The sequence below is a fragment of the Ciconia boyciana genome, chromosome 7, assembly GCF_034638445.1.
Source record: "Ciconia boyciana chromosome 7, ASM3463844v1, whole genome shotgun sequence".
NCBI lineage: Eukaryota > Metazoa > Chordata > Aves > Ciconiiformes > Ciconiidae > Ciconia > Ciconia boyciana.
The window spans coordinates 42,808,608-42,835,456 of NC_132940.1; the positions used below are offsets into that span (position 1 = coordinate 42,808,608).

Genomic DNA, 26,849 nt, shown 5'->3' on the forward strand with positions numbered 1-26,849 from the left:
AGATCTTCAGTCAAAGATATGAACTCCAGCACCACTATTAAGGGAACATCCTTGAGGCATCTCATCAGATCTGATGTATTCTGTGTATTTCTGGAAAATAAGTACTGAAACAGGTGAGAGGCAAAGTCTTTAAATAACCCTACAAATTTGAACCGTCAAAAGAAGCACTTTTTAAAACATCTTTGGGAAAAGGAACAACATCCTTTGAAGTGGAGGCAGGTTGGATTTCAGAATGAAGCAGCTTCACAGATTTAGACACCTGCTTAATTAGAGGATGAATGTGAAACCCTTAAACTTAAAAGGCTCTTATGAGGCAGCACTTCAGAGAACAAGCATTCCTCTGGCATCAGCAGAGAAGAGCTGTTGGCTATTATCTTTGGAGACAGGTCAAAAACGAATATATTAGCAAAAAGCACTCTCCGTAGATGGTGAGATGAGCTGTATGTAATTCCCAGACCTCAAATAGGAAGCATTTTGAAAGAATCAAGGAAAGCTGGAATCATGGATGCTTTAGGAGGCAACACTGAAATGATCATGCAATCAGAAAACAAAATGAGTAAGAAAAAAATAGCTAGGTAGATAGCAGGTACACAGTCATTTAAACACAGTAAAGGAACATTTTGTTCACGATACTGTTGTAGTTCAGTGGTCTGTCCTATAGTTTTCATTCAACCCATTCAGGAATACTACAAGAGGAGCTCCTAAATAGTACCAAAACAGGAAATATAAGAGATAAAACAGCTAACAACTTTCCCACCAACCTGTAAGCAGGAAAAAAACCCCCAGCTGTTTTGCCAGAGCAGTAAAGAGAAGCTCATGAAAAGTAGCTTTAACAAATGCTTGTAAGAGCAAAGGTCTCTGCTGTGTCACTTCAGGAAATGGTAGAGGCACAACCACAACAATCAGCATCTGACAGAAAAATACCAGATTAGGGATTTTTCTCCTCAAAAGAAGAGAAACTGCAAAGTTCATAACTGATAAGTGAGGAAAACACTCAGCTAACAGCAGGGCGTTTTCTTTTTCTAGTACACTGGCCTATATGAAGACAGAAAAGTAACGTGATCCTAATCAAAACCAAGGCAAGGCTTTTAATATGGCCCACAGTTATTGCAAGACTTTGGTCAATGGAGAACTCAGATCTGATTGTTCATGTAGGAATGGAAGTTTGATGAAAAAGTCCTACCTGTGTGTGGAGGTATGCTGGCATTTACCCAGGAGACTGCTGCAACTATTGTGTCTCTTCAATAATATTAAGAGCTCCCAGAAGAGCAGGTAGGCACCTTTACACTTTACTGTATTTATTGCAAGAAAGAAAAGAAGAGCAAGAAAGTAGTTACATGCTGAAGAAACAGACCTTTCTTTTCCAGACTATGACCAAAATATTAAGAGTTCCTCAGCAGTGCTCAAGGTCTGCATCCTTTATTCAAAGCAACATCTGAACAGATTAAAATATTTTTATTTAATATTTTATCAGCTTTGTAACTTACAACAAAGATGATGAAAAATATTCAGACAAAAATACAAAAATTCTAATAGACAACAACAATTTCCTGCTGTGGATTACTTATTTTTATTCCCATTCATACTTCACTGTCCCTTACAAAGCACACTGTTTACTTTAACTTTTCAAAGTAGCCTTGTTCTTCTTTTAAGACATTGTTTTCAGACTGCTTTTTAAAATTGCCTTTCTCATATTCAATGCTGAAAACAAATTGAAGAAAATTAACACATTTATTCAATAAAAATATAAGCAGATATACTGCAAATAAAACACGTGCTTGGGAAAGAGAAATAATTATTAAAGCTTGAATACAGCTTAGGGCAAAACCAATCTATCTTGGAACTTAACATACCCATGATGCAACTAATGTAAAATACAAATGCAAGAGGCCTTATTCCTGTAAAATAAAATGAACTAAAAAAGACTAGGAGGCCATAAACTAATTATTTAAAAAGCTAAATGACAAAGCACATATTTTACTAGAATTTCTACCCCAGTGTACTGTAAACATTCATACTGTATTAGTTCTGATATTAAAGTACAGTAAGTGATTGTATTATGCGAGGTTTAGTGTACTGGCTTCCATTTTTATTCTAATACTGCCCCATATAATAAGTGGGATACAATAAACATTTTATGTAGTATTGCTGCTGCATTAGCCTGCTCCCATATGCAACTGCAGTGTTTTGGGAGTAGGTTTCAACTCTGTTGTTCATCCCTAATGCAAAAACTCAAATATTTCAGTTAAATTCATTTTCTCATTTTTCAATGAGACCACCACCAAATGTCTTATTGCTTTCTTCACTGCTTTGTGGACTTGTCTACACCTTTTGCCTATAAACAATTTGTCATCTTTGAGCCATAAACTGTAGCTTTTCTCAAGCCCCAAAAAAGAGCCAAAAGGTGGACATCCTCTTTCATGACAAGCAGACAGAGTCTGACACTGTTATCACTACATGCACCAAGAACAACCTCACTCAGAGGAATCTATGTCTTTGTGAGGCCCAACATCCTGTTTTGGTTTCCTTCTAAGTTGGATGTTTAGCATAATATAAAATAAAAATAAAGAGCCTTCTTTTTGCTTCTGCTTAGGAGGAAATTTCATTTCTTCTCCATAGAAAAACATCAGGCTACAGTAACTCACAGATTTGTCACCACTAATCTGGAAACTCACAGGTAATTTTGTCTGAAACTAAATGCAAAGATACACAAGCTTCAGCTGAAGCAGAATATGGCCGCTTGCCTTCTCTGCTGTTTAAGCTTCTCTGAAAACATCAAAGCTACAATCAGTTCTCTCCACTGAGTCTCAATTAGTTTCTCAGGCCAGTTTAAGACCTGGATCCTACGCTTTAACATGAAACAGAAAAATCAAACTTGATCTGCCTCAAGGCCTGATCTGTATCAGCAAACCTTCTCTGAGAAAGATTTTCTACCCTAGGAGATACTCACAGTATGAATATCTCCTTATAGCCCCAAATCATACCAGCTGCTTCTGGAAAAGGCCCCTGCCGTGCTCCTGGAAAGGGAAAATGCCAGAAGACTTATGGCATCCCATGTGTTACAGATTTTTTTTTCAGGCATCAAGATACTATCTGATCAGTGGCCCAGGCAATGTAAAACTCTTATGCAAATTTTGTAATCACTTGCAGTTACTCTTGATTTTCTGCACCTGCAAAAGATGGGAAGGAATTCACATTCTTGGGCTAGATACTATGCTGGGGTAAATTTACATAGTTAAACTGAAATCAAAGGAGCTATACTGATTTATAGGAGCTGAGGGTCCACCGCAACATTTCATACACCTTGAGAAAAGTCTCAAGCCCTTTTCTGATTTCCCAATTTTGTATGTGTGGAGGTTGTAAATACTTGATATTGGCATTCTTGTTAGAAAGTTTTTTTCAGATCTGCTTTTTAGATCAAATGATCTTCCTCAATATACTGTGCATTTAAATAGAAAATTACTATTTATCTAGAAGCTTACTTCTGAGATTGAAGCAATCTGGTTTAATTTCCACAACTTTAACACAGTATCTTTGACACCACAGCATAGCAATGCTTTTGATAGTCTCTGATTAGTAAAACTTCCTAACTGTATATGCATATACAGAAGTGTGACAGTTACACTAGGATCTACATTCTTGATGTCTTATTGCTTTCCTTTTTCTTTACTGAATAAACCAGGCTACAAATCTGGGTACTGTACTTAATTGTGGGAAAGAGGTATCTGACTATTTAAATTTTAACTGCATTAAAAATGTCAGTACCTACTCTAGGTGTAATAGCCTAAAAGCCTAGCCTAGCTCATAAACCCAGAAGACATACAAAAACATGTTTTCGTATTCCCCTGAAAAGTAATTTTTACAACTGTGTATTTGCAAGGAGTTCACAAAACTAGCAATGCATTTATTTTTCAAATGAAATGTCCATAGCCTGTAGAATAATTCAGACAGGTGCTAATTAGGTGTACAGAAAGGCCACTGAGGATAATTTATATATCCCCCTGCAACAGAAAAAAACCGAATAAATGTTAATTGCTTCTATTATGCAATGAATGATTTTTAGGATAGCACTAAATTAGCTGCAAATATTATAATTACAAAGTAGTGGGTAATTTACTAAAGATTAATTGAAATGATTAAGTGCAAACTGCATAATTTTGCAAGGTAGTATTCATGTTTTCTGCACAGAAATGAAAAAAAACCACCCCGTGGTTGTTACTGGCTATTTAATGATTACTTTATGCACCTCATGAAAGCGTCAGTGGCCTCCCTTTTATGTGCCCTTCTCTTGAAAGGTTATTACATGATTTTCATGGGGTGAAATCACTGTAGTGTTGATAATAACCAAATGTCTAAGCCAGTCTATTCTAAGGACTGAGTCTGATCTCAATGACATGAGAGCAACACAAAAATATTACTTCACAGTCTGTGTCCAGCAGCCTCTTCTGAAAGCTGCAGCAACTGCGGCTATTTACTGAATAAGAACTTAAGCAATTGCACATGCAGTTTGAATACATTCCTCATAACCAGCAGAAGGAGGCCCGCTTTAAGCAAGTGTGCTGGTTTTGGCTGGGATAGAGTTAATTTTCTTCACAGTAGCTAGTATGGGGCTATGTTTTGGATTGTGCTGGAAAGAGTGTTGATAACTCAGGGATGTTTTAGTTACTGCTGAGCAGTGCTTACACAGAGTCAAGGCCTTTTCTGCTCCTCACCCCACCCCACCAGTGAGGAGGCTGGGGGTGCACAAGAACTTGGGAGGGGACACGGCCAGGACAGCTGAACCCAACTGACCAAAGGGATATTCCACACCATATGATGTCATGCTCAGCATACAAAGCTGGGGGAAGAAGAAGAAGGGGGGGAGGAATGTTTGGAGTGATGGTGTTTGTTTTCCCAAGTAACCTTTACATGTGATGGAGCCCTGCTTTCCTGGAGATGGCTGAACACCTGCCTGCTGATGGGAAGGAGTGAATGAATTCCTCGTTTTGCTTTGTTTGTGCACGTGGCTTTTGCTTTACCTATTAAACTGTCTTTATCTTGATCTAAGAGTTTTCGCACTTTTACCCTTCTGTCCTGATTCTCCCCCTTCTCACCAGGGGGGAGTGAGTGAGCGGCTGTGTGGTGCTTACTTGCCGGCTGGGGCTAAACCACGACAGCAAGCTACTTGGAAATATCACTATGCAGCAACTAGTTTCACTTTCCTGAATTCAGTGCACCAGCCTCCTGCATGGAGGCTTCATATTGTGCTGTATGGAGGTGGAAGGGGATGGTGATGAATCTGGAGAGGGCTTGAAAAATTTTTCTAGTCCAGGAGGGATTTCTTACCTAAGACTATTCTCTATTATAAATGCAGGACACATTTCTGAGTTTATTATCTCTCTATTTACTACAATCTCTTAGCCAGTATTTATTTTTTTGGTGGCTTAATATTTAATACAATTCAAATGTGGTTATTTAGAGAGTGACGGTCGAAACCAGAAGAGACTTCAGTATTGGGAATAATTCTGGACTTCTGAGGCAATGGGAAGAAGACATTATCATGTTCTTTTTGACTACTACATGTCACAGCTATAATGACATTGACTGTAAGTTGTTTCACTTTTCATTAACACAGGTGCCATATGCCATTACAAGAGGCACTGTGAGTAGTGAAATGCTATAAATGAAAATAAATGTCTCGTGCTTTTGGCTAGTTGTAACATTAAGCTCTTATGATGCTGTGATGCTCAACATGCAGGATGCATTTTAGGGAATGTCTCCTATTTCTACAGACCTAAATTTACCCATGTGCAGAAACATGAGGAAAGCATGTATATCAATTAATTCTCACTTAAAAAATGGGTAGACTATTGATTTTGAATACAAGGCTGAAATCCCCTTGATACCATGCTAGTTATGAAATTTTGACTGTAATTTCAGCTAAACCTTAACATCTGCTTAATGTGAAGATTCCAATTCAGGAACATAGGGACTTTCTGGATTTTTGTCCTACTCAGTATCTCACTTTAATATGTGTTTCAGCTCCTTTTACTTGAACAGATCTTGCTTAAACCTAATCATGTGCAATATTGATAAAAATGGCTCAGTAAATCTGGGCAAAAAGGCTCATCTAACATTAAAATGAAGTCTTCACACAACATCCATTAGGACAATATTGAGAAGACCCATACAGGATTAGAAAGTCAAATTTAAAATTATGATCCATGTTGCAGTCTTGGTAACAAAAGGAAATAGGGATATATTAAATACAGATCTGATTTAAGAGATCAAAGAGCTGTGAATCTCATAGCCAGATACCCATACACAGAGCCTCTGAAGTCAATGCAGCTGGACATTATTATTTGTGTTGCCCTTATCAAGCTCTGACAGATATTTGTACCTCAAAAGGTTCATTACTGAGTGAGAGATCAGAATCACAATTCCTTATGCAATGACAAAGTACTTGGCACACTAGAAGACAGGGCATAACACTGGCAATATGCAAGCCAGAAAAAAAAGTGCAAGGTTGAAAATGAGAGGCCAGATTCTCTAGAGCGTCTAAATTGCAAAGAAAGTGCAATTCATAGCAGGTGTCTGTGAAGTTGCCTGAAAATGCAGTCTCTAGATTCTCTCCTGATTTTTGCCTGGCCAGTCTCCACACGTTGATTTGGAGAGGTGTAAAAACCACTTGAAAATTAGCTGAGAACACTCAGCTCAAGGCCTCAGAAAAGACAGATGGAGGTTGCCATGCATAGGTGCACTGCAGCCACACGTGCTTTTGTCCACCCATGTTCACTCTTCTCCCTGACACTTTCACAGCCAGGAAGGACTAGTGACACATGAACCTCTTGAACCTGGTGTATGTAACATGGAGCCCAAATAGCAGTAAAACACTAAGAACTGATTGTATGCCCATGGCAATTTTGTCTTATTTGGTAAGAAGCCTGCATCACTACCAAGAGAAAATTATAGACTGATTTTACTCACAAACATATGACAGCAGTTACTTTCCAATGCTGGCATTCACAAATGCTGGTACAGCAAAATATTAAAAGAAAGTCATAGCAAAACAATAAACATTCAAAAAGCAGTGGCTAAATACAATTCGTAACTGTTAGGCAAAGCTACAGCAATGCTCTTAAACTGGTGCCTTATTTTACACTGAGATTACATAGACAAGTTCAAAAGTATTTTGAATTTAGACCTTTGTAATTACATCGTAATTACAGTGTCCTGGCTAACAAAATAAGATTTAGTGAAATAGGTATCTTATTCATCTGAAAAGAAATACTTCCTTTATCTGACACAGCCAGTTGTTTTTGCCTTTGCAGGTATAATTTGTTGTTTGATGGAAAACACTCTTTTTTTAATATGTAAATCCAACTGATCCTGAGGAAAAAAAAAATCATAAACCATTAGTAAAAGTATACTGCATTGCCCTTTAAAGCTGCACCATTTCTGATGCACATTATGAACATATTTCATGCTGGTTTGACCAGTACTCTTCTTACAGTGTAAAAGTATATTAGTGTGAAATGCATTAACAGGTGTGGAGTCCTCTGCAGTCTCTTCCCTCGTTCCATAACAATTTCTGTCTATTAAAATATTGGTTGAATTCAATGAAATGAGTTGATGAATCTATGTCACCCCACAGTCTGAACTTGTTCTAGTTTTGTTACAGAAAGTTTAAAAGGGTTGTCTTGTTTAGCTTGAGAGATGAATGCTACATCATACAAATATTTGCCAACCAAACCCAAAATTCAAACACTTGATTTTTTCAGAGGTTTTTGTTTAGCAACATTATGACATTTAACAACAACAGATAATCCCCTGGGTGAGTTATCCCATACATGCCAACCACAGGGCTTCTGCAACTTCCCCTGCTACAGCTGAATACTAGGCTAGCTGGATCACTGCTCTGAGCTACAAGCACAAAACCTTTTACAGAAAAGACGACCTCAAAAAGACACATAAGTCTGGCTATTCAAGTTCCCTCTCTGCAGGTCAGAAGAACTGAAAACTCCAAACTGCACAGCTGAAATCTGCTAGTGTCAGAGCCCAGCCCTGAAACCCTAGCTCTATCCATAGGCATCCTGATGGAGACTTAAGTGTGCAAATGTGGATGCATTTGCCTGAATGATGACTGAGCATCTTAAGTGTGAGAATACTAAATTAGAGGTCAGGTTCACAAGCAACAGGTACGCATTGCTTCAGTGAAGCCAGTGATTGGTATTACTTGAGGAGCTGGTGGTAAGTGTTAGCACCTGATGTACATTTCTGTGTGTGCACAGAGACCAACCTAACAGCAGCCATCACAACTGATCCTTTAAGACTGCAAGGAATTACAGTGTCCTTTCACTGTACAAATGACATGACATGCACACCTCCTCAGGTAAAAGTGCACTTTTCCAAAGGGCACTGAAAATGAATAGAAGAATTGGCATTTTTAATTGTGGTTCAATAGACTGGTGCAGCTCATAAACCCTGGAAAACACAGGAGAGCCACTTTAGTACTTTTGGGAAAACTGATTTTCACTGATATGACTGGAAAGCACTACTTAGGGATATTAATACCTGTAGCATTTTGAAAAATCAGAATTCAAATATAAAATATTTTATGTTAGTATAAGTATCTTATCTTTTCCATTTATCTCCTTGTTTCAACATTAAAATTGAATTATCTTTTAGAAAACTTAGCTGCTGCCACTTCAGAGACACTGCCTTTGCAGCTGGGCATGTCAATGGTTCTGCTTAGATCATATTTACAGACATAATGGTATAAGAGCCCAAGTTAAAAATGAAACTCAAGCCCTACCTTTGCAAACATAATTAGACATGTTCACTAATACTATCTGAAAACATACAAGTGTAGTGAGTCTTTGTTCACTTATCGTATGCTTGTTCTGTATTATTGCCACTTTCTGTATAATGACATCCAGTAGTAATACTGGCACACAGCACCTTCTTTGAGTCAGGCTGTCTTTTTTAATCAAAGTTGCCAATAAAATGCCTGAAGTTGATCAGTAAGATACAGGGTTCTTCTTTTGAGTTGTGTCAGTGGCTGTGTAACTCTAAATATCAAAGAGATGTTTTACAAAAAACCAAAGGCAAGTGTTTTACATTAAATCTTATAAAACTGTACATAATAATAGTCTACAATACGAAAACAGCCATTAAACTGTAGTTATGAAATGTAGTAAATATAACAATTCTAATGTTTCATATATTTGTCATATTAATCACTGTATTCATACAGTTGTGTTTGTATATATATATTCAATGACACTGTAAACAGTTGTTGGAAAACACACATTAACTCTTCACCCATTAGAAGTTATTATAGTACTTTTTCATCCAGAAAGTTAAATGCATCAATGTATCATTGATTAAAAAAAAATAGCCTTGTAATATAATGCACATTTTGACATTTTCTAGGGTAGCAATCAAGATGAGGCATAACAGAGAATGTTCTAGATTTCAGATTGTTTTACATTTACACCTACCATGATACAAAATTTCAAACATTAAATGTAATTAAATAATACACAGTTTATGAAACAGAGTTGATTTCAGAGATCCACACTGCACAAAACCTAGTTAGTGTCTAATGGGAGTTCCCAATAATTTATATCTCTGGGACCTTTGTGGAAAATTTAAGTTGGTTTCTCTTTAACATCACATAGGCAAACTAAGTTTGAACCGAATTATCTTTTTTTCTCTCTGTACAGATCTGCATTCAACTGGATAAAACATTATTATGTTTATTTATGTTTCCTGTTGCTGGACATTCATCCAATAAGTCTTGAGTATCCAATATGCTTAAGCATCTGGCAATGGCATTTTGTGTGGCAGGGAAGCTCACTATCTATATCCCTCAGTAAACAAAGTGGTTCTAATTTTTTCCATAGTTAAGGCAACTATACTGATATATTAGACACCATATGCTTTTATGTTGCTTCCTACAATCTCAACAGTAAGAGTGAAAAGAAGTTTCAAACATGCTTTGATCTTCTTGACCACTTAGAAATTTCATCAAGCTGGTAGAGAGTACCTCACTTTAACATGGTTTACAACTGTAGACATAGCTTGTTAGCTGTTCATTAGAAAAATAAAGTATGTATAGGCTTGAATTTGAAGACTGACCATTCATATAATTTATCAGAAAAATTAAACAAACAAAACCTGCCAGTCAGATTCCAGTGAACAAAACTGAGAAAAAACAACAACACACATAAATTTCTGTGTTTTCAATTATTTCTACCCCACAACTTAAGCTACTCAGACCCTTGTCATCATTCCCTCTGTATCTTGGGTGGGCTTTGTCAAAGGCTATCTTCAGACATTGTAAATGATGACGCTTGGTATCTGCCAACTCCAGCATATCGTTTAATATTTATTCTAACATATCACATAAACTAGAGAGCCATTTAAATTTGTTTTCTGTTGGGTAAGGCTGTAGGTATAAATGACAGTGAACAGAAATGCTTGCACGGTGGCTGCAAGGCAATACAGCTACAGTGGACAATGCCACAGAACTGCTAGTGCTGTTAAAATAACAAGTGAGGAACTTGGGGCTGAATTGCTCCCATTTCCAGTTACACTGTGTTTAGAGGATGACTTGACAGTGCTTGTGGTGGTTGTGGTGTCAATCTTTTTCACAGTTGGTTTTGGTTCGTTTCTGTTTTCTGGATGGGTTTTCTTGTCCTTGAGTATATCTGAAAACATGAAAGTAAATGTAAGATTAATCACACATCTTTTAAATAGTGGCTTTAAATTCTGTCTGTTGCTGTCTGAATAACTGCCCCACTAGTCTGAATAACTGAACTATGTACGGAGAGTGATGGGGCACTTGTATTAATGTTTTAGTTGGACCCAGTGTGGCCACTGGGTCCTCAGCACCCATGGTTTTGCTCAACAAGTCTTCTCTGACTGGCCTGCTCTACTTATCTACTCGTAGACACAGCCTGAGCAGAATAATAGGTATTCTGCATTGCAGTGGCTGGTCTCAGAACCTGGTTTTCTCTCATGAAAAGTACCTTCAGTTTCACCTGGGATGGGAACTGGCTCATGCTTTAAAACAAGATGTTAGCATTGAGTGGTTTTGTAACATGCGTCAGTGAAACAGGCATCAAATTGCTGAGTTGCGGCAGGAGGAGACCAGAGAGCATATTGACTTAATGTAACAGTCAACTTCCCGGCTTCTTTCTGCTTTGCCGCTACCCTTAACTTTAAAGCAACATGCGATCCTTGATATGGTATGGCAACCTGGCAAGAAAGACTGCTGACATGAGGAAATACAGAGGTGTCTTGTATGCCTTGTTAATCAACTTGGGCAAAAAAGTGGCTACAAAGAGAAAATGCTTCAAGTTGTGTTTCACTGTTTTTCCTAGCAAGTACAAGGATTTTTTGTTTTTAAAGTATGGGACAGTATCACTGGAGCTTTTTTCTCCCTCCAGATGCATTTTGGGGCAATTCTGGGCATCTTTTATTTAAAGGACTAGATTCATAAGAAAGTAGTAGTAGTAGTCCTTTATTGCAAAAACATGGGGTTTTTTAAAATGATAAAATGGCTGATAAGGGTCTCCAGTTATCTTGACATTCCCAAGCTATTTGCAAGTGTTACTGAGATCATATTGCCCTTGAACCCCCTCATTGGCATTTGGGGCAGGGAGGGAGAAATGACTATTTCATCTGATGATGGGATGATGATTTTACAGTCAATCTGTAAAAGCATACCGGAGTGCCTGGCAAAAACCAAATTCCTACCTGGAAGAATTTATAAATTAATAATAACTGTTCCAAGCTTAAAGGATCTGTGATACTAATGAACGCAGTGCACATACACAAGAAAGCAAAAGGCATAGATTTGAAATGCAGATTAAACAACTGTGCAATCTTAAAATAAAAACTCTGAATCACAGAAGCAAGTTCCTGGCAGAAAATGGAAAGATGGAAAGTATTCCAGAAATGTAAATGCAATCTGAGATCATTGTCTGCATGTCAGTAGTTCTGAACAACCATCAATAAACTCACTTGATAATAAAAATGAGCTATTGTATTGGGAAAGCACACATTGTTCTTTTGCCAGTATAAACTGTAAAAGAAATGCAATGAATTCCTCCATTTTATCATAATATCAACATTAATCCCAGAGGAACCTGTGATTCTTAGACCTGACTCAAGGGTGACTGCAGAGAAGGGACACAGGCTGGCAAGGTATACAGTGGGAAAAGGGTAGTCTGCCACTGTGCTCAAAATTCATTATGGCAAAATGCAGACATAGCTCCTCTTCAATTCCAACTTGCAATGGAGCTAACAGAAAGGAGGGGGAGAAAAAGCATGCTCTAAATGTTTAGAAAATATCAGTATTCTGAGGACACTTAAAGAAAAATGGACAACCTTCAGACTGTCATTAAAGTAAATTAAGAATAAATCATGGAAATAGGTGTGTTCTGACACTGCCTAGACTCTTTTCCATCACTGTCATTCTCCTTTTCGACTGCGGTAAAGGCACTATTTCTCTGCTGCCTCTTATATCATCCCAGCCTGCTGACTTCAGCTCTCTGGGGCCAGCTGATTAAATTAAGACCTCACTCAGGTAAATCTATTCCCCTCTTTCAGTTGGCCACGTCCAGCATTGTAACTTGATTGGCCTCTATAAATCGGGCAGACTGAAATGTATTAATTCGTTTATTTTCTTAATATTGACTTAACCAAAAATCTAAGGTAAGATTTAATGCTATCAGAGAGGCTGTTGGTTTTTAAAAGCTTTCCTCTCAGTGACTGCTTAATGCACTACATAACAAGCGTTAAATAATACATTAGAAAATTCTGCCTTTATCCTTTCCATGGGAAGGACTACATTCTGAATTCTCTCTCTGTCTTTACAGCAGAGTTGCTAGCTGCTGATGCTATTATTCATGGCCAATTCTAATTTGGGATTTAATTGTGCAAAACTGGCATTTTATTTAAAATGTTTTGTTTTCTCTCTTCTTAAAAATAAATAAAAATAGCCTCAGTCCTAATTCAGTTCAAGATCTTTTTCAATCCTATCTTTAGTCTTTAAGGCACAAATTTCAGCAGTGTAAAGATTCATGTTTTATTCCAGTTTCCTCACTGTTCCTGTTACTTACTCACTCCAGGGTTTTGGCTGGAAGACTCTGAGTTAAGTGAGTTTTTCCTCTTAAACCTTTTTCTCAGAGTCAGAAATGGTTATGTTCAGTCTACTACTGACATTTAAAAGGCAAAAGAATAGTGAGCATGCTAAAAAAAAAAAGCGTCAGTGTGAAGACTAGCATAGAAATGAAACTCCAGTCTCAACAAAGCAAACCCCAGATGTTCAATACCCATGAATCAAGCTCCCAGAGTATGACTCCATAAAACCAAACAAACAAACCCCACAACTTTGGTTTGTTCTCGTATTTACCTTCTGCATTTTAAAGGCTTTATGGTTCCCAATTAAAAGCTTTCTCCATGGCTAGAAACTTTCTTCCCATCATCAGTCCCTCTCTCCTTTCCAGAAATGGAGTGGTTAAAATCTTTGACAGCTTCAGCTAACCTCAGGCTAACACATGTGATGGCCTTTTGGACACTGGCATATGAATATTATTCCACATTGAGGGAAGCTGGATTAGTTTTGGGGAAGCCTGTGTTTGAGCTGCCCCCACACCTTTCAGATCCAGCCCTTGTTGCTCTTCACCTCTCACGGCTGAGCAGAGAGGGCCACTGGCAGACTCTGCTTTGTATGCCGGTGCAAATGCTGAGGCGCTAGTGCTTGTGCCTCAGGACCTCTGTTCCTCAGGCAGTATACTCGTGATTAACCAACAGCCATGGTGCCTGCATACATCTAAGGCTACGGATCATCACACCAGACAAGTGTACAACCCCTGTGAAGGACTTCTGAACAAAAACAAAACAGAGAGACTTGCCAGACTAGTCCTGTAAATGTTAATTATAGCAGCCTAGTTTCTAATGGGGTGGGGCACTCACAGCAGAGAATCGATGCTCATCAATCTACCATGCCCACATCAAAGTGGAGATTTTCAACACGCTTTTATCAGTTTTACACCATGAGCTGCTAGAGAGAACAACCCAGCTATCTGGGGAGAGAGTCGGGGGGAGAAAAGAAGGGAAGATTGTTTATTCCTGCTTTCCCACATTAATTACATGAAGTCAGACCTGTCTGCTTCTTCCTAGACTTTCATGCAAACACTGTGCTTTGAAAAGACAAAATGTCAGCATCTACAATAGCAAATTAATGCCTTGGTCTTGAATGCCTCATCATGGTTGTAATGATACTCGTAACACAGATCTAAAGTAAACTGGTCAGTACCTGCATTTACTCTCCATGTTGTAGCTCAGTTGCTTGATAAATTTCACTTCGATCACAGGCTTGGTTTTGGCTGACAGCTTCATAAGAAAATTAAAGCTAGGTGCAACTTGGTGGAACAGGCTCTTAAATTACAGTAGATGCTGCAGTGTTATTATTAGCTTTTTATCACCTCTGGTAGCAAAAGCTGAAATTACTTTTACATATTCAAAGAAAGGAGCTCTGAAATTGCAAAACAACGGTGTCGCCATGAAATGTACCAACAATTTCCAAATAATCTATTATTCTGACATTAAGACCAGCACTAATTATTTCAAGTTACAGCTGCAGCAGACAAATGGAAACAGGAATGCTGTGGAAATGGAAATGTGAGAACTCCCAAAGTGTGATGAACTTGTGATGCAATTCTCCAAGTTCTGGAGTCTGTTATTGTCCGCTATATAATAGTAGCCAGTAAAAGGCAGGTGTAATATATCCCTGTTGGAGCCAGAAGGGAGTAATTAACAGCTCTGCAGCCTCCCATGTATGTCGTTTTCTACCTCTTTCTTTTTCAGCCTGAGAATATGGTGTCCATGTAAGCCTTTTCCCCACACACCTTCTTATGGAAACTTGGCCTTAGGAGGAAAAAAATTTTAACCAGAAAGGGGAAGAAGTACAGCAGTTACAACTGAATAGGTCACTCTCCTCACTTAACTACTGAGTTGCATTAGGTTTATGCCAGCCTCTCCTGAAGATTCGTGGGACAAGATTATGAGGGTTAACTGATGTGTTCCATTTTCGTTCTGTGGTCTTTCCATTTCTCTTTTTAAGGAGTGTGTGACTGAAGAGAAGGTGGCCTTGGGGGGGAGAGTCATAAATTGGGACTAGGATTATCTATGTCCAATTTTTAATTCTGCATTAAACTCTCTGTGATCTTTGGCAGATCACTTCTCCCTGTAGGCCAGCGAGAGAACTGGTTTTATTTCCTACACATTTTGCGCATTCTGGATGTAAATTCTTCAGGCTGAGAAGAACCATACCTACTCTTCTCAAGAAATAACATTGGCTGGGACTTTCAGGAACTACTGTTATAAAAAAAGTCAAATGCAACAAAGAAAAAAATGCAATAAAGAAAAGTCAGGAACAACTGTGAGACAATTTGAGATGTCAGGTGCCTGGAAGCCACACTTATATGAAATGGCAACTCCTTCCCCCATTCCCAAACAATCTTTTGTCTATATACATTTGAATGGAATCTATATATATATAGATAGAGAGATAATAGGACGTTATCTCAGCCTCACTGCTGTAAGGAAACCTGTCACTGTATTTGTTTGGCTTTTGATATACAGCTGCCATAGCAAACTCTGCATGATTTTCATGAGCCACAATAAAATTGTATTAGTTCTGAGAGCTAAAAAGTAAACCCACACGTATAACTGCCTCAGCTCCTGCCATGGTGAATGTCAAGATAGAACAATCTATCTTTTCCTTGGGAAGAAAGAACCTAACCTAACAAACCTTGTGCAATTCAGCAATAGTTCCATTAATCAATCAGTCATTTGCAAGAAAAGGTTTTGTCATTTTGTTTATATTAATACAGGACTTATTCAAGTGCAGACAAGCTGAAAGTATAAGCTTAAAACATGCCAAACATCTTTTACATTTCCTGGAAACATCTGTTTTTAGTCTAGGCCTAGGCACATGTTTGTGGTTGCATGTTTAAGCTTGTTTAGTTTGCCAGATACCTCGTACATACTGCAGCACAGCTGACATGATATCCTGAAACACAGCATGGAAGTATCTGTAAAACATGATGTTCCCAGTAAATCTGTTGAACTTTTGTTGTAACTTTCTTGTAATGAAAGAAACAACTAAAAAGCTCTGTGACAGCCTTCTGCCATCACTGTATGGTGCAATCAATTAGTTAAGTTTAGAAATTCTGTGCATGCCTCACTGGTAATACCCAGAAGACTGAGAGCGATCCTGATACCGCGTGCCCCACATGCTCAAAACTCTTATTAAACTTAATGGGAGTTTAGGGGGATGTGAGGAATGCAGGATTGACCTTTATGGTTAAAGATGAATGTGTGCTCTAGACTTCAAAGATTAGGTGCCCCTGCCAGTCTGGAGTGTGCAAGTGATCAGCACGCCAAGTGCCGAAGGCATCTGCTAAATATCACGCCACAGCTCTAAGCTGTAATTAAGAAAAATATAAACTGGCTCAAGGAAGAAAAATATTAGTAATAATTGAAAATGCTTCGGCTGTTGCTTTTGTCCTGATGATCTCATTAGTTTTGGTTACAGAAACAGTTCTCACACTGGCTGACGTGGGGCATGCTTTGTTTGTGCTCTCATTCTACCCACATCTTTCCCAGTTAACTTTTATTGCTCAATACAAAGGTCAAATCGAAGGCTTAATTAAATTGCATATGGGGAAACTATAAACTTATTTTGGAAGTGAGTACAAAAACATTTAAAGCCATCCCAACTCCTCTCCCTCAGACACTCCTTAATTTCTTGAGAAGAAAAAGAGCATGTGTTGTTGGCGCTCTTTCCCTTAAGGGGAAACTGCACCTTTTCTTGCTTAAAAATTTACATGTTACAAATATCCAGCCTTTTCATAAACTGCTAATTGTATTTGCAATTGACATTTGTAACCAGGATTTTAATTAGTTCTGCAGCTCTGAACAGACAAAGCTCCATTTTGCAAAAAGACTGGATATGATCTTATGCTAGCAGCAATGTAAGTTCAACTTACAGCAAGGATTTGAACTTCATCTTCTTAACTTTAAACGGAGATTGTACCACCAAAATAAATACTACTAACCACCTGCTTGAATTAGGCATATGCCTGTCAGCCCTGAGGCCTAAAACTGAAAAGCAGCATCTTTGACAAAACTCACTGGTCATATATAAGCACCATTTACAGTTTCTCTGTGCCATAAGAAGCAAATCACATAGCTTGAGAGGAGGGTCACATTTGAGTATGCTACAACCTGTGCACTAGCAACACCGATCCCCAAGAAATTTTAGGCTTCCGCGTGATGAGTTAGCTGTCAGAGTCAAGTGTTTTTGCACCACCGAGATTCTCAAAGGTTCTGTTCGGCTGTTGTCTAGCCCTAGGGGCATAACAATTCCCTAGATCCTTCCGTTTCCATCTCCAAAAGGAGATGTTTCCATCTACACCGTTTACATTTCTGCAGCTGACCATAGGCACAAACCCCAGGGAGCTGTGAGCTCCACGGCCCTTGGGGCACTGTGATGGAGGTGGACGATGGCCTGCAGGTCTCCTCTCCTCTGCCAGACCTTGTCAGCATAGGCTTGCAGGGTCACACCAAAAGGTAAGAGAGCAGACAGACGACTGCCAACTAGGGCAGTAGTTAAAATGTGCACCAATGAGAGACAATATCTAAGTTCAAATCAGTCCTGGGGCTAATTTAGAAGGGGTGCTTGAACCCAGGTCTCTCTTGCCCTGTCCAGTCAGAAAAGGTATGCAGAGATAGGTGTCTCTCAGACTGAAGCAGGCTCTGCCACACTGCTACATGCTCTAACTACCTGGGCCTACCCTGGGAGCAAACTGGCCCAAAATACACTGGAAAGAACTACTCAAATTAAATAACAGGGTGTCAGCAAAAAGAGAAGCGACAATAGAAATGGCTCTGTGACACTGAGTGAGGTCTCTTCATGCCTCCACAAGGAAACGCCAGCAAGGGGCAGGAAGATGGACTGCTAGCTGCCTAGGAAGCCATACTCTCACATTTTATCATGAGCAGATATCATATCTGTAAGGAGTGGGCAGGAAAAAATAAACCACAGAAGAGTTCCCCTCCTACCAAAGAGCTCTGTGACTCAGGGCAGAGCCCTTTTAGCTTACAGTTGCCTTTGCAAGGCAGGGTGCATTCAACACATACACTTCAAGCAGCCCAACTAAATCCCTGAATATAATAACCACAAACAAGGCATCAACTTCCAGCATGGCAGACACAGAAAAACAATCACAAACATCTCTAAAAGACATCTGAAAGGTTCTTTTCATCTTGCAAACATGCTGCTCTTATCATTCTGCACTCTTTAAAAACTAGTTGAACTCTTCCAGTTATTCCCACTGCTCCCTAAGAAACTTGGGCAGACATGATTCCTGCTGCAAGATTTTGAAGTCACCAGATCCCAACGGCGGCAGCGAGGATTTAAATGTTTCCTGTATTTCTGTCATTTCTTGAGCACAGATAGAACCTTATACTAAAAATCTTTTAAAGAGTTTCTAATAGGATATAATAATAATTGACATTTAATTATAGAATAAACATTGAAATCACTTCAATCCATATATCATCTGATTTCTTTTCATCTAGATGACAAAAAGGATTAGTTATAATGCCAAAGGATAGTTCTGGTCCTTAGATGAATCAGTAGAAAACATTTGTTTATTGAATCTTTCCAGTATTTCATTTCAGTCAGAACTGAAATCAAAAGAAACTGTGGCAAGATATTATCCTGGATTAACCATTTTAGATTTAATATCATGAGCGGTAAAGGAAAACATCACAGCATTAGGCTTGCTTCAGCTCTAGGATGGGAAGTTTAAATTAGTCTTTTCTCCTGCTCTAGTTTGGCAACTATTCAGCATGCATATCCTCTATTTCACATTGCTAGGTTTATCCGGCCAACCAGAACCCCAGCTCTATCACAGCTGACAGTTATTGACGGAGAGGATGATTAGAGCCATCACTCTACTGAATATCTGTAGCGAGAAGAACATGTTTCATGTGAAAATACCAAAGGGCTTAAAAGCATTATCTTATTAGTAGCATGCAGTGAAACTGATGAACCCTTATCACATTCAGCAGGATGACGAATACCCAAATCAACACAAACGGAAAGGAGATATACAACCAGGGGTAAAAAATAAACTTTTCTAACAAAATGTCTTATAAAATGAAGCACCATCCATTAGCATATGCAGAAGACTATGCTCAGTCAGTGTTCAGGCTGTGGAGCAAATTAAAGGAAGGAAATTCCTGTTCAGAGCTGCCAATGATCCCATTCCCCAATTCCATTCTGGAAGGGTGGGAACTGCTCCTTCAAGTATTCATGGGAGACATCTACACCAAAAACACCAGGACTGAATTTAGCTAGTCTGCTAACACTGTGGTACATAATAGACTGAGGGCTATAAATCTTCCCCCTTTTTCAGGGTAACACCACTGCTAAACTTTACATTAGCCAGGAGTGACAAAGCAGTGACCGCTTCCTTCTCCCACTTAGCCATGTGGAAAAACCACTTCTGGCCATAGCCCACGCATTGGCTAGAAACCCCTTGAGGTATTAACTCCATCATGAGAATGATAAAAACACCATTTTGAGAGTGATGAACATTGCATTGGAACTCAAAGGTCTGCAACTTTCAACTGGTTTCTCTCTACACTGATGTGCTCAAGCTTGACTGCTCAGGTGACACTCATGACAAAGCCAGCATGGTTCCCAAAGCCCTTCTCCAGGCACCTGCAGCACCTCTCCAACAGATCATGCAAAGTGGCTGAGGGTGGTGATGAAAAAATATTAGTTTTTAAGGATGAAGATGTTAGAGAGCATGAAAGCAGCAGGGTGTTGCTGCAAGTAAGTGGAGAGCAATGGGAGACTCTAGATCAGGAAACTGAATGAACTTGGATGAATACATAAAGGACCATCTCTGCTTGTTTCTGTGCACAAAATTGGCATGGACATATGCAGAGCACTTCTTAGGTGACTGAGCATGTGGCTTGATTTCTGTATGCTTCCACCCAGCCAAAGAAGCTTTGACAGGCACTCAGTCTTCTCTGAGATTTATCAGTTATTGCCAATTTCTTTCTGTCATAAGAGCTCCAAAAAGGGAAAAACCTGCTGGAAGTTCATGAGAGCTGACACGATGTGCTGCAATGGATCTGTTGCCACTGCTGTGGTCTATTATGCAAATATGCATCAGTGGACTTTGTAAAACATAAATTATGTAAATGCCCATTTAGAGACTCTTCAAAATGCAAATTACTTGCCTGATGTTTGGAGACAATTAACATCTCTGACATGAACCTGCACTCAGGGACTGCTATGCTACAGCCTGTGGATGTCTAGGCCTAGCAAACTTTATTTTGCATGCAGATTCAATCTTGGTATGATGGGCTTTTGCTGTAAAAGTCAACTGTGTCATGATCTACTTAAGCCACATATCACTGACACCATAGGTTTTAAGAGGCCCTTCAATTTGCTCTTGTAGCAGTGCTCCAAAAGATCCAATCTGGAATTCAGGTATGCACTTGTTCATTTGGGATTACAAAAGGTTTTTCTTTTTAATTAAGACTTTGTATTTTAATTGATGCATGCCAAACATCTACATGTCTGCATGAAGCCACGTGGCTCATTCTCCTGTGAGGGTAAGGGTTTGAGTCCTGGTTCTCCATCTCTGGAATCCTGTTCCTGGCCCTGGGTCGGACTTGAGTCAAAGCCAAAACGTAACCAGTATAGACAAACAGGACTTTGGGCTTGACGACTATGAGCTTGGCCACAAACTTGGTGCAATAGGTATAGGTCAATTCCTCAGGGTGCTTAGTACTCGTTAGGAAGGCTGAGCTCCCGCTCAGGAATTAAATCAAGCAGTTGGGGTTTTTTTTGAGCATACTAAGCATCTTGGATTGTTCTCAGTAGGTTCACTCCTGGCATCTGAGATCTTACAAAAATCTAGGCCAAGCAATATTTCCTTTGCTAGAAAAAAAAACCAACCAAAAACATCATAGAGCATCTACCTGGGTAAAGAATTTGGAGAAACTGGGTTTTCAGGAGTAGTAAACTCAGCATCTGTTGGACTTCATTAAATTCTTGTTTAACTTGAATTGAGATGGGCAAAATTAACCTTATACCTCAACAGCGCTCTTCGTATTTGAAGCAATTGAATCAAAGTAGCTTACCAAGGGCATCTTTCTACTTCATAACTTCAAAAAACATTTATTCAGAGATAGCATGTGAGCGTCACATAATTGGACCCAGCTGATGTAGAAAGGGCTGCATACTGAGCTAGCTGGGGAAAAAATACCTAATTTGAGGATAGACTAGAGATCTGAAACAAAGTTCATAAAGACCGGTGTGTTACAAAGCAGAGGTAATAGTTTCCCAGACTGGCAGAGACAGTGCAAGGTGAATGAAAGAGTCTTTCTAATCACTGTTGGCTGAGTAGTATTCCCTGAGCAATGAATCAGTTCCTATAAAAACCAAGGAGCTCAGAAGACAATTTGCAACCCTTCAGTCTTCTTTACTAGCCTGTTTAGGCTCTTTAGGACATGGACAATAATTTCTGTGGATCTACAGTAGCTAAGCATCATCGGGTCATGATTGAGGCATTCATGCACTACTGTCAAATCAATAATGGGAAGACATATACCTTGATAATTAAAGGACAGCGAAGAACAACAGTGGACATTTTTTATTTAATTGAAACCCAACATTTACTGGTATCCAGAACAGTTACCATGTAGTAAGGTTGCAATCAAAGCTTAAACTAGAAGCCCCACAGATTTTTATCTATCTAGTTACAAATTTAGGTTAAAAACATTCAAAATAATTATTAAAGATAGGACTATTCATTTCACTGAACCATCTTTAACTGCTCTGTGTTGGGATATGCACTAAACAACATCCCTCTATCACTGACTTGGTACACTCAAGCAGTGCAGACTAATGACATCTTGAAAGCTTAAAGCAAGTCAAGACAGGCTGTTGTAAAAGGAAATAGAGATACTCCTGTGATCTGCCACCAAGCCATAAGAAACTGTTAATTCTGACATGGCTATTCCATAAAGCAGAAGATATTGTGAGATGAGAGCTAGCGACACCCAGAGCATTTATTTCTAGCTATGGCATGGGAGAAGAAAAGGCAGGAGAGACAATCTCATATCTGTTTCTCTGCAACAAATTGTTGCACCTCACTGAATATCAAAAGGCAGTTTAGTTCTACTATTGATAGTAAATGAAAAAAATTGCTGTAGAATGACAGTGGTCATGCAACTCTACGCAACTCTAATGCAACTCTAAAAGCATAGTTTTCTGGTAAAATACCAAGGGACAGAAATCTTGTTTGTGTAAGGATTATTGTAGTATCATCCCTTAAGAGAAAAAGTCCCTCGTACATGGGCTGATGTTCAATCTCTTCCCTCCTGCATTTCCACCAGTTTCCATTAAAAAAATTAGAAGCAAATAGCTTAACCTATAAATTATAATCCTTACAGCAAGGCGAGTTTGAAATGGAACTGGGAGAAGTGCCTGATGCTTGCTTTGGACTTTACTATTACTAAACAGTTATACAGGGATGCTTTTTGGTAGTAGGTTTTGCTTAAAACTGAGCATTTTACCAAACTGTCTCCAACTAGTGAATCAGAGAGTGGCAGAGCATGGGCAGGCAGAAGAAGAGGTGGCCACACAGAGCTCAGCCAGGCATCCCCTGTTTAGCCAGACAGGAAAAGGAGAGGTACAGGATCATGGGAATGGGGCACACCGTGACAACCAAGAGAGCAAAACATCCATTTGCATTGAAACTGGCAGGGATGTGAAGGGCCGCAAGAACGGCTCATCACCAGTGAAAGGGAGACTAAGAAAAACATGTACCCATGGATAAATGAGACAGGGTGACAGAGGACACAGAAAAGCCTGAGGTATTAGAAGCCTTCTCTGCCTTGGCTTCACTGACAAGATCATTGCCCAGGTTCCTGTGGCTGAGCCTAGGGAGTGAAGTGTTGCCCACGGTGGAAGAAAATCAAGTTAGGGAGTGCATGCTGGTGCTGGGATGAGGACCAGTATTAGGGCTGCGCAGGCAGCTGCCTATGGGAAGCTGTAAAAACTCTTTTGTGGAAGGTATTAAAAACCAGACAGGCACCGGTAGAGCTTCCAGGTTTTGGTAGAGCTGTCTCTGGCTTGGAGCACAAATATACACTAGAGAAGCTTCTTCATCTCTGTTTTCAATCTTCCAATGATCTATTCATTTTAATGAATCTACTCCATGTGAAAAGCCAGTGAAAACAAACTATTCAATCAGTTTGTGACTAAATTTGTAACTACCTATAAAACTGAGGGTGAACATCTTGTAAAAGGAATATACATTGGCAGCTATCGCTGATGAAGTGCTATCAATAGGCATTAAAGCTGCAAATGGCAAGGTGTTGGCAAAGTGAGAGGAATTGCTGCAGAAAGTAAAAAGCCAATCTGTATGATGAACAGAGTGTACATAAAGTAGAGCAAATTACCAGACACACAGACATGAGAGTAGAGAGGCATGGGAGCTGATTAAGAAGTCCTTGTGAAGAAATCTTGAAGGCTGGCCAGTTCCTCCTAATCCTCTGGCACCCGTTCCAGCCGCTCAGCTAGTGAAAAGAGCACTGTCTGTGATGTGAGTGTACACGTGGTCATGTATTACAGGGAGACGATGGATGTGCAATACCATTGCAAATGGCTGCTTGGAACTGCCATCCCCCTTTCAGAACAATCCTGCTTTTCAAAGCCTCAGTAATCTTGGATAAATGCCAAAGAGGGAGACTTGAAAGGCCCAACTCCTGAATTCCTCAGTGAGGAATAAGCTGGGCATGTGGCTGGATGCACTGTGTGTCACTGGCACCTCAAGCGTGTGACATTTGGAGGCTCTGCTGCTGGGGTTTTAATTTCTGCACACCTTATCCTGTACATTTGTAACCTGAGAGAGAGGTGACAGCTGTAAGACCTCACAAGCCCATCGACTGCTGTTTTTCCTTAAAACCAGAAGCATGATTTTTATTTATTTTTCACTTCCTGGGTTTTCTCAAGACATTCCTTTTTCCCATTTCCTTCTGATTAAATACAATGGAGCCTTGCTCTTTAATCTGGTAACTAGAGAAAAAATAAATGACTTTCTGAACAAGAATATGTATTATGGACCTCTACTAGTTCAAATGGTGGAAACCTGTAGCAGCTAAGCACCCTCAGGTGTTTTGGGTTTTTTCCATTACGGAGAAAAATTGGATCATTTGAGGTTTGTCTCCAATATTGTTAATAACGGCTTGTGCTAGGGAAAAATTAATTGTAACTAGACTGAATTTGATATAACTGAAAGCTGAGCTTGTATTACAGTCATAAAGAGACCAATTAAGCTCAGGGTTTGTATTGGAATATTATTCTCTGGTTTACCTGCTATCCAGAAAAATTTCGAGACAAAAAAAAAATCACAAAGATGACCAAAAGTCTGATTTACATGCCCATTTGAAAATTACTGGTGCTCCAATTCTTCCCTTTTATGAGATAGTCTGCTGTAAATGAAAGCTGAGTAGGCAGAGGTAGCATATTTAAAATTCATTACCATTTTTTTGCTTACATATTGAAAAGGAAAGCCCCCCCAAATTACAAACATGACTGCTTTAATTGGGGATTCTGGGTGCTGCAGCAATGGAAATAATAAAGCATGCATGAGATTTTGATTGTTGGACTTTCATCAACTTACTTTCTTCACTGCTCTACAGCAGAAATAATAGGAAATAGGCAATTGCAAACATCAGCCAAGTACTGTTCCAAGGGTGTGTCTAAGTTGTCTTGTTTTCAGATAAAACAAGCATCTATAACTCCCACTAAAATCAAGACCTTGAAATGCATCTCAAAGAAAATCCAACTGCAGTGCTGTAGCAGGACCAGGTAACATGGCTTATGTTTTCCCTTCAGTGCACTGCCAAAGCAAGGGAGCAGCTACGCTGTACCCAGAAATGTTTCGAAGTAGTCTTCCACTGTATCTTCTAATGGGGCACTCTACAGCAGCTGATACAGAGGTGACTGAACGCAATTTATTTTAGCAAGGTCAGTATCTGGGACAGCTTTTCTTGATGCATACTAGGGAGAAACCATCCTGCCCCCAATCACATCATTGCACGCACATTGTAGCTGCCAGAGTATGAAGGCACAGATTAGCATTAGCACTCAACAACAGATGGGAACTGCAACATTTTTGCTCTTTGTGTGTGGAGTGGGGGAAGAAGGGGAGATTGTGAAATACTGTGGGGATGGCATCAGGATGGGAGGAAAAGGTACAGCTAGCTGCTTTCTGCAGCTTCCCACTATGACCTGTATTTTGGCTTAAAACAGCATGGCACAGCGAGTTTCATTTTTCTTTTAAGAAACGCCTGGCTCTTGAAATGGAAAGCATGCTGCACATGCAGCCATGGGGCCCTTTTCCACTTCTTTGCACCATACTGTGGTTAATGTCTGCCAACTTGATGTAAAACCCTGCTTACCACTGTAAGTACAAGGAGAATGGTGTCTGGCCTTGCAGAGCTCTGAATGAGTACCTTAAGGTCAAGGTACCGGTGAAGCAAGTCTGAATAATTTTTCCCCCACTTCAACCATTAAATGCTTCCCTTTGGTTTGGATAGCAAGATACAGAGGGTAACCACACCTTCAGCGCTGCATAATGCACCCAGTTCAGCATACTGCTGCTCTGCAGTGCCAGCTGGATGGCATAGCACAAAAACATACCCCAACACAAGCAGGGAGACAGAAAGCCAGCAGATACACAAACATTTACAGGTATAAAATACTTCTGACTCAGGCGTTATTGTGCCCTTATTTAGCCTTTAAGCCTACAAAATTAAAAACATACTTTTTCAATAGCTCTGAAGCAGTACTGCTAGTGTATTACATAACTTCTAAAAGATGTGCCTGTAAAATATGACTGAAAAATGAATGCAACAAAACCCAAACAAACCCCAGCCTCCCTCACAGAAACACCATGTCCTTTAAATCCTGGAATTCTTTAGTGGTTAAAGTCATACTTGAGTTGAATTCCTAGTGTTTGGGTAAAATTTATGATACAGGAGCCAAGTAATTTATATTCTTATTTGGAATGAGCTTGCTAAATTCTGCTTTACTACAGATGCCAGCCTCTATACTATATTCTATCATTTGCCAGTGAAAGCTTTTCTTTAGAGTCAAGACATTCAGATGAAGCACGTTTTCTTTGCATCTTTTTTAAATGAAAGGTTTCCTTGTCTCTGTAATTCCCACTCCCCACCCTCCAGTTTCTGTTGCTTTCACTCTACAGAGCCGGACTGTGATATTTATTCCCTTACTTAACAATGAATAGTACAACGTATCAGTGAAAGCCCTTCTGAAATCAATGAGACTTTTTATGGACTATGGTACTACTCATTGTGAGCAGGAGTGTTTCAGTCTAGCCTGAAGAAAGATCCAAGAGGACAGAAGTTGAAATGAATACAGTTACTCACCACTATAATACACATGTTAAAGAGAAGAGACCTGGGCAGATGGAAAACCATTTCAGTAGCTGCCAAATATTTTGACTGCCTACAGCAGGTAACAGGTGAACCTGGGAGTTCTTAAATCAAAGCATTACTGTCTCGACAGTAATTCCATTAAAAAAAAAATAAAAATCAATGGAAGAAGTAACTTTTTGCATTTCTAGAAAGTCTTTCATTCCAGAGTCCTAACAGATATTACAAACAGTAAATGTGGCAGCACTCCTAGGAAGTATTATTCCCATTTTTCAGATGAGATAACAGAGACATGA

General features: G+C 39.3%; 1 protein-coding gene across 2 annotated transcripts in view; it reads right to left on the bottom strand.

Moving 5' to 3' along the window:
- Positions 1-1,439: 1,439 nt before the first annotated feature.
- The window catches only part of LOC140653919 (glypican-5-like), a 406,660-nt gene continuing 381,250 nt past the window's right edge, over positions 1,440-26,849 (bottom strand). For both annotated transcript variants that reach the window (XM_072866654.1, XM_072866655.1), the window contains one exon: positions 1,440-10,694. In XM_072866654.1, coding sequence (XP_072722755.1) covers positions 10,492-10,694 — 203 coding nt within the window. In that variant the 3' untranslated portion in view covers positions 1,440-10,491. The remainder of the gene's footprint in view (positions 10,695-26,849) is intronic.